The following is a 7,432-nucleotide window of genomic DNA, read 5'->3' as shown; positions in this document are numbered from 1 at the left end:
GGACATTATTGTTAGACATGTTAAGATTTCCGCAAATACAGAGAATCTCACTGAGACAGATTCAACTGTCCATTGTTACACCCTTAAAAACTCCTAACGGATCACTAAGATTCTTATGTTGCGACGAAGAATAATAAAGTTTTTAAGTCGGCTAATGTCGATTCCTGGGTCCTTCGCTGGGTTCGCAGAAAATATGCCTACCGAGGTGCTTTAAACAAATTAACTAGGATGCTAAGTTTGTTTGAAAAGTGTTCTCACTGTAAATAGAGTTTGAGCGTTGATCTATCTTTTTTTACATGAAAATAAGACACGATCTTGAAATCTATAACCTATCGTTGATGCAATCCAATGTTTTGATATTTTGATAGTTATTTCGAGATATTTTCGTCTCAGTCAATCAATAAATTCTTCGTACGTAACAATATTAAACTATCCTGTTTTTCGTTGCCTTCTTTCCATACCACTTTCTACTCTTTCTTGAACGCTTTCGGCTTTATATATTCTCCTATACTGTTTTTCATAAGAAGAATTGTTGTGTTTGTTGTGGTATAAAAATAATCTGAATGGAAATAGCTACTAAGATTGTTCTTTTTGAAAGCAAAGTTAACCTCAAAGCAACTTGATAATATGGTTCATCATTTTCTTATTAAATAAGACTGATAGGTCTCCACAACTAGATATAAATTTTCCATAAATTTTTGAGATCTACGGTTAGTCCTACCGCCGGAAATTTTCCTGCTGCAATCACGAAATCTAACAGAAAGTAATGCGATCTTAACGGTTAAGGTACTGCCTCTGTACAGTGTTTCAGTAGTCATGGTAATGAGTTCCTTATTCTATATATGTACCAAGAAATCCAGCCATTAGTTAGACTTGTTCCTGCAATATTCAAGCATTGATGGTGAGATCGCAGAATGCATCGTCTTCTTTACAGATTTTCTCAGAAAACTTGAATATCATACATATCAGGGGCTTTTACGAAAGAACAAAAACAGTTATGGAAAATGTCCGACAACTACGAGACTGGGTTTAAAGTATTTTGGATGCTCTGAAGTAGAAATCTACTTCTAACAGAATATTGATAAGTTACGAAAACTTTTCAAATTGACCTAACTTGAACTTTCTCCACAATTTTGACGAAAACCGTTTACTTAGAGCCATCGATCCAAAAACTTTACCTCCTAAACAGGGTTTTACTCGAGTCTAAATCTATAACGACAAACACTTGAAGTGATTTGTCGATAACGACTGAATATACTTATAAATCTTTTAATATTATTAAATTTAAGACTGACTGATTACACGTATCACTGATATATGAAGCGAAAATTTATACGACATGTCAATGTTAGTGATATATAATGTGTTATATTACAAACGATAAGAGACTGTGATTTCTTCTAAGCTGAAAGGGACCATAAAAGCTGATAACGAGTTATGTATGATTAGAGGTTCCAATTAAACTCGGTCAAAATTTACAATTTGGACTTAAAATGTATTGATAGATTCGCACATAAGAGTGATATCCGCTAGTCGGTATTATCACAAGACGCACCAAAATAATCAAATTAAATTTTCCCATGGTTATAATTCAATGCCAATCTAAGTACTATTTATATAGTAAATAGTCGGTAATACCACTGGTACTACTCATATCAGCTAAAAATTCTACTATAAATAGGACCTCGAAAAACTGGCAAAAGCTATTCGCTTACGCGATCTTACGAAATGTCGTTGAAATTTAGTCTAATTTTTGCCCTCTGCTTGGCGGCAGTGGCCGTAAGCCATGCTGAACGTGCGCGTTATGACAACTATCGGGTGTACCGTGTGACCGCATCCGATGCCAATGAATTGGCTTTCTTGAAAGAGATGGAAGACTCAAGTGACTCTCTGATCTTCATGGAAGGTGTACACTCTGTGGATCGTGATATTGAAGTGGTCGTAGCGCCCCACAAGTTACCCGACTTCCTGAGATCTTTGGATGACAAAGAGATCGATTATGTGCTGGTGGAGAAGAACTTGCAAGCACAATTAGATGATGATGATGAAGTTCAAATTAAGGGACGTGCCAAGGCTTACGGTTGGACTGAATATCAAACACTAGATGAAACCTACAGTTGGTTGGTATCATTGACGAAAGCCTATCCAGGCATTGTGTCCGTAATTGATGGTGGCAAGTCCTATGAGAAGCGTACCATTTTGGGTATTAAGATTTCCTTCAGCAAAGGAAAAGTGCAGAAACCTGGTATCTTCATTGAGGCTGGTATGCATGCACGTGAATGGATTGCACCAGCAACAACTACCTACATCATCAATCAATTGTTGACATCTAAGGATGCGGCTATACAAGATTTGGCACAGAATTACGATTGGTACATCGTGCCACATGCCAATCCTGATGGTTATGTCTACACTCACACTACCGATCGTATGTGGCGTAAGACACGTCAACCACATGGCACATGCTATGGCGCCGATCCGAATCGTAATTGGGACTTCCACTGGGGTACTGTTGGTATTAGCAAAAACCCCTGCTCTGACACATACGCCGGTCCAAGTGCATTCTCCGAAATTGAAGCTAAATCATTGGCCAACTATCTGAAAACACTTAATGGCAAAATTCAATTGTACATCTCATTCCATTCCTTCTCTCAATATGTGTTGTATCCTTATGGTCACACCTCCGAGTTACCTGAGAATGCCGCTGATTACAAACGTGTCTTCGATGTTACTGTGAACGCTATCAAGCAACGTTATGGTACCAAATATACTGGTGGTAATATCTACGATGCTATTTACCCAGCTTCTGGCGCTAGTGTGGATTGGGCTTTCGCCAATATCGGCTCTCGCATGGCATTCTGCCTCGAATTGCGTCCGGGTCCAAATGCTTTAATTCCAGGCTTCAAACTGCCAGCTAATAAAATTCTACCCACCGCTGAGGAAACTCTGGATGGCGTTATCGCTATGGTTAACGAGGTTAAGGCTTTGGGTTATTTTAAGTGATCTAACGAATACCATTAAATGACTACATACTAAATATAAAATTACCACAAATTTGTATATCATTTCGGTCCTAAGTCCTCGGGAGAGGATCTGCATTTCCACGTATATATATTTTGTTCTTACACCCAATCTAAGGGACTTTGTGGGAGACTATTGTCATGTTATAGAAAAAATCTAAAAGGTGTCATTCGCAAGAACAAAAAGATAATTTTATTGAGAGTCTGTCTCTCTAACTCTCCAATGTTTTAAGAAAAAATAATCTCAAGACCTTGATTACGAAATAGTATTCATACCTGCGATATCTTCTAGTGGGTACAGCAGATATCAGGTTTATTATATGTCAATGTTATTGCTCCTACAGAAAATTCTGGTAATATAAATCCCGCAAAAGTTTCTTCAACTCACTTCAATTATACTAAAAAAACACTTCACTTAAAACAAGTCTTCCAAACACTTTTTAATTCGCTCAAATTGTCTTCCGAAATCTAGTTTGGAGACATGCAAATTTCACTTAACTGAATTACTATCGCTGTTGTCTTTGATTTGGCACGAAAATCTATTATTAGCTCCGCGTGTGCATAATTAAAAAAAGTATATCCTCGTTGAGATCTCATTTATTAGTCAGTTCACATCAACTACGTCACAACACGCGCTTAAAATTAATTTTATAGGTTTTTTTGAACAGTAAACAAAAACAAAATTTGCATGACTTATAAAGAAAAGCAGGGCACAAAGTCTAAACCAAACTAGATAAAAAGAAACTGAAATAACATATCAACAATGAATCGAAAAAACCCAAAAAAAAAAATGTCGAACCAATATTATATTAGGGTGAGATTATATAAAGGATCAATGTGAATTTGGTTAGTTTTCGAATTCGTTGAGATTGTATTGTCGTGAGTTTATGGTCTGCCGATTATGATCAGTTCGCAAGTTCGCGGAGTTTCCGCTCTGATATTTCTTGTCCGAAAGTTAGAGTTTACTTTGAAGATTTTACAATGAAGTGGAAGTCATTATAGACTAACGACTGACTTCCAGTTACATAAAAGGTTTATTTTTAATTTCTTATCAAATAGTCAAATATAAATTAGAACACCCCTAATACATCTTTAATGTTTATAAGCCATTAATTTAATGGAAGCATCTAGTTTGCATTTTTTTTATTTCTTGAGCGTCAGCGAAGTTTTTGGTTTTATGAATCAACTTTTAAATTTATTTTTAGACATTTAATTACTTTATCTTGAAATTAATAGTATTCAGTTGTGTATTTTATGGTTTGCGAAAAGTAATTTCTTATGTCTGAGTTTGCATTTTTCGTGGCGAGAGTTAAAGATAGAAATTAAAATTAAATGGTGCAAACGGCATCTGTGCATATTCTAGAAAGTCCAATATATGTTTTGATCTATATAATCCTTTCACAGGTTTTCATCCCGAGTGTGGTGGTTTTTCAAAGCCGATTCTCTAAGCTGGTTATATTTGTTAAAAATTTTCCAAAGTACTCTCAATTCGAACCCTTACAAGACTCAACTAAGTGTATCCTTAATTATCTTATATCTTTTATTAAGCGTTTAAAATTTTTGGAATTTTGTTTTTTTATCAGAACATTACACCCAAATGGAGATTTGCGTAATTATTACATTAAATGTTGCTTAAGGGATGTATATTTCTCCTCAGATACACAGATGAGAATATAGAGTGAATTTTCTGTATCTATTCTCCTTTTATTCTGTACAGAAAACTTTTCTACTTTAAAATATATACTGAAGTTCTTACTACGCCTGAAGTGCTTCCAATACCAACACTTATACATTATTAGTCGAAAACCGGGACCGCTGCTCTTAAGGTTTTATGGTGGAACAATACTGTTCAAAAAGTAGTTAAAATCATACTCACCTTCCGAAGCTCACCTAATATGGAGCTTTGACTTTAGACGAAAATTATCTCCTAAACTCTTTATAAAGGGGGGTTTTTCAATTGGGACGCTACGCAAGTACACCGATAGGGACAGCAAACGACCCCATATTTTATATATATATATAAGATCCAACAAAGAGTTGAAATTGGTGAAACTTACTACCGAAATTCAGAATCAGTGGATTCAACTTTAAGAGCGCTATGTACTAAGTCGCAATCAGGCTCATTTCTGGCTCAATGGCTTCGTCAATAAGCAAAATATGCGTTATTGGTCAGACAGCAATCCACACGTACTCCATGAGTCTCCATTGGATCCAGAAAAAATTACGGTTTGGTGTGGTTTATGCGACGGCGGCGTCATTGGGCCGTATTTCTTCCCCGATGATCAGCTCCGGCACGTCACTGTGAATGATATATAGCTATCGCTAAATGATAATCGAATATTTTTGGCTGAATTGGATTATATGGACTTAGGAAATATGTGGTTCCAACAGGACGGCGCCAGTGGCGACAAAGCGCATGTCACAATCGCTTTATAGAAAACCAAGTTTGGTGAACGTGTTATCTCACGAAATAACCCAGTCAATTGGCCGCCTCGGTCGTGCCCTTACACTACTTCTTGTGGGGCCATGTTAAGTCTATTGTCTATGCCAAAAAGCCAGCGACATTTGTCGAACTTTGTACTAATGTCAAACGTGAAATTACAGCAGTCTCAGCTATACTTGAAAACCGTAGAAAATTTAATTCAACGTCTGGACTTCTACAAACGTGTGGTCATGCAAAAGAAATCGGGTTCCATACATAATATCATCAAATGTACTTTCCCAGAAATAAAAAAAAATTCATTGATATCCCCAAACTGTTTTTGTTTAACACCTTGTAGTGCTCTTATAGAAAAACCCTTTAGTTAATGTAATGACATTAAGAAGACTTGTTCGAAAAATAAAGGAAATTTTAGAATTTCCAATACGTCAAAATTTTATTTATATTTTTATTGTGTTAATAAACATACATGCTCTTGAAGAACGATAAAATTTTAGGCTGTATTCAGACCCACCTCAATAACAAATTTTCTTACTTTCGACCATTGACCGGTTGACTTAATACCAGTCAATATTTGTGTAAACTACTATTATTTGCTTTGAAAACTTACAAGTTGCTTGCTAGCACTACATTTACTACTTATAATCTTGTAGAATTACTTAAAGTGCTTTGCGCTACACTTTAACATTTAAATTGACTGTCAACAAAACAGACGCCACAAATAATTTAACAAAAGTGTTTTGCATCTACTATTTTCATTCTCATTGACAACCACTTGTTGAACTCTGCTCAGTTCTTGCAATAGATAAGTAGATGAATTTGTATGTACATATGTGTGATTATTGAATTATTTATTATCATATAATTGTATATTTACAGTGCTTCAAAAAAAGACAACTAGTTAACCATGGATTTTGATCTGAAATATAATAATATGCTCATACCAGTCCGAAATAGACAAACTATTTTTTTTAGATTACTCTATACAAAAAATTAAAATTTTCCAAAGTGGCCATGGCCTTACGTACATATGTATGTGTTTAAAGTTATAGTGAAAATCGACTAATTACCGCGTCCCCGTCTTATATTCTAAACTACAAAGAGTGCGAAAACTCTATAACGAATACTCAAGAAACCGACAATGGGCGTGGCTTCACCAATTTTTAAGTAAAATTGCATATTACCGTACTGATTTCCAACAAATTGTGTAAATTACTCATATAATCTCATATTGTATCCTTAAAACAACTTACAACTGGACCAAATGTATGAAATCTATACACAAGTAGCATATGGCGTATGATCTACGGTTTCAATTTCGCCAAATAGCAATTAGAATGATCGGTTATAGCCTTTCACACAGCCAAATTAAATGATCTATTAAAATTTTAATCTGTCGGCTACTCGATAACCGATCAGCTGTTATAAATTGTGATTTTTGCTCTTCATAAGAAATTGGTAAGTTTCGTCAGCTGATTGCTATTTTTTAGCAGCGACATTTACCGTCGTGTAGCGTGACAACCCGCAGAAAAAGAACGTACATAAATTACAAATAGTTAAAGAAGATTTTTATTTTGTATGGCAAATCGACCTTATACCGTTTTCACACAGCCAAATTAATTGATTAATTACCTCCTGTGTGAAAAAGCTAGTAATCAGCGAGCAGAGGTCCATTAATTGATCAATTGGCTCCTGTGTGAATAGGCTATTAGGCTCAACCTCAATTTACATTAATTTTTATAAATTAAGTTTGCCATTTATTCAATACTAGCAGACCCGACCACGCGTTGTCGTGGCTAAAGTATACATTAAATTAAGTTGGTCCAATCTTGGCTTCGGCGACGATATTGATTATTATGATATATTATGATTTTCTATGGCACTTTATGCCGAATATATAGGTCATATTGTGTGTTATCTTAATAAAATTACATCAATAAATTGCGAGAGTATAAAATGTTCGGTTGGACGT

The 7,432-nt window shown here is 35.3% G+C and overlaps 1 protein-coding gene across 1 annotated transcript; it reads left to right on the top strand.

Moving 5' to 3' along the window:
* Positions 1–1,694: 1,694 nt before the first annotated feature.
* On the top strand, positions 1,695–3,054 carry LOC105216158 (zinc carboxypeptidase A 1). The gene has a single exon (XM_011190511.3). The coding sequence runs from the start codon at positions 1,729–1,731 to the stop codon at positions 3,001–3,003; it is 1,275 nt and encodes a 424-aa protein (XP_011188813.1). The 5' UTR covers positions 1,695–1,728; the 3' UTR covers positions 3,004–3,054.
* Positions 3,055–7,432: the final 4,378 nt, after the last annotated feature.

The sequence above is a fragment of the Zeugodacus cucurbitae genome, chromosome 3 (assembly GCF_028554725.1).
Source record: "Zeugodacus cucurbitae isolate PBARC_wt_2022May chromosome 3, idZeuCucr1.2, whole genome shotgun sequence".
Taxonomy (NCBI): domain Eukaryota; kingdom Metazoa; phylum Arthropoda; class Insecta; order Diptera; family Tephritidae; genus Zeugodacus; species Zeugodacus cucurbitae.
This window is presented reverse-complemented; position numbering and strand designations above follow the sequence as displayed.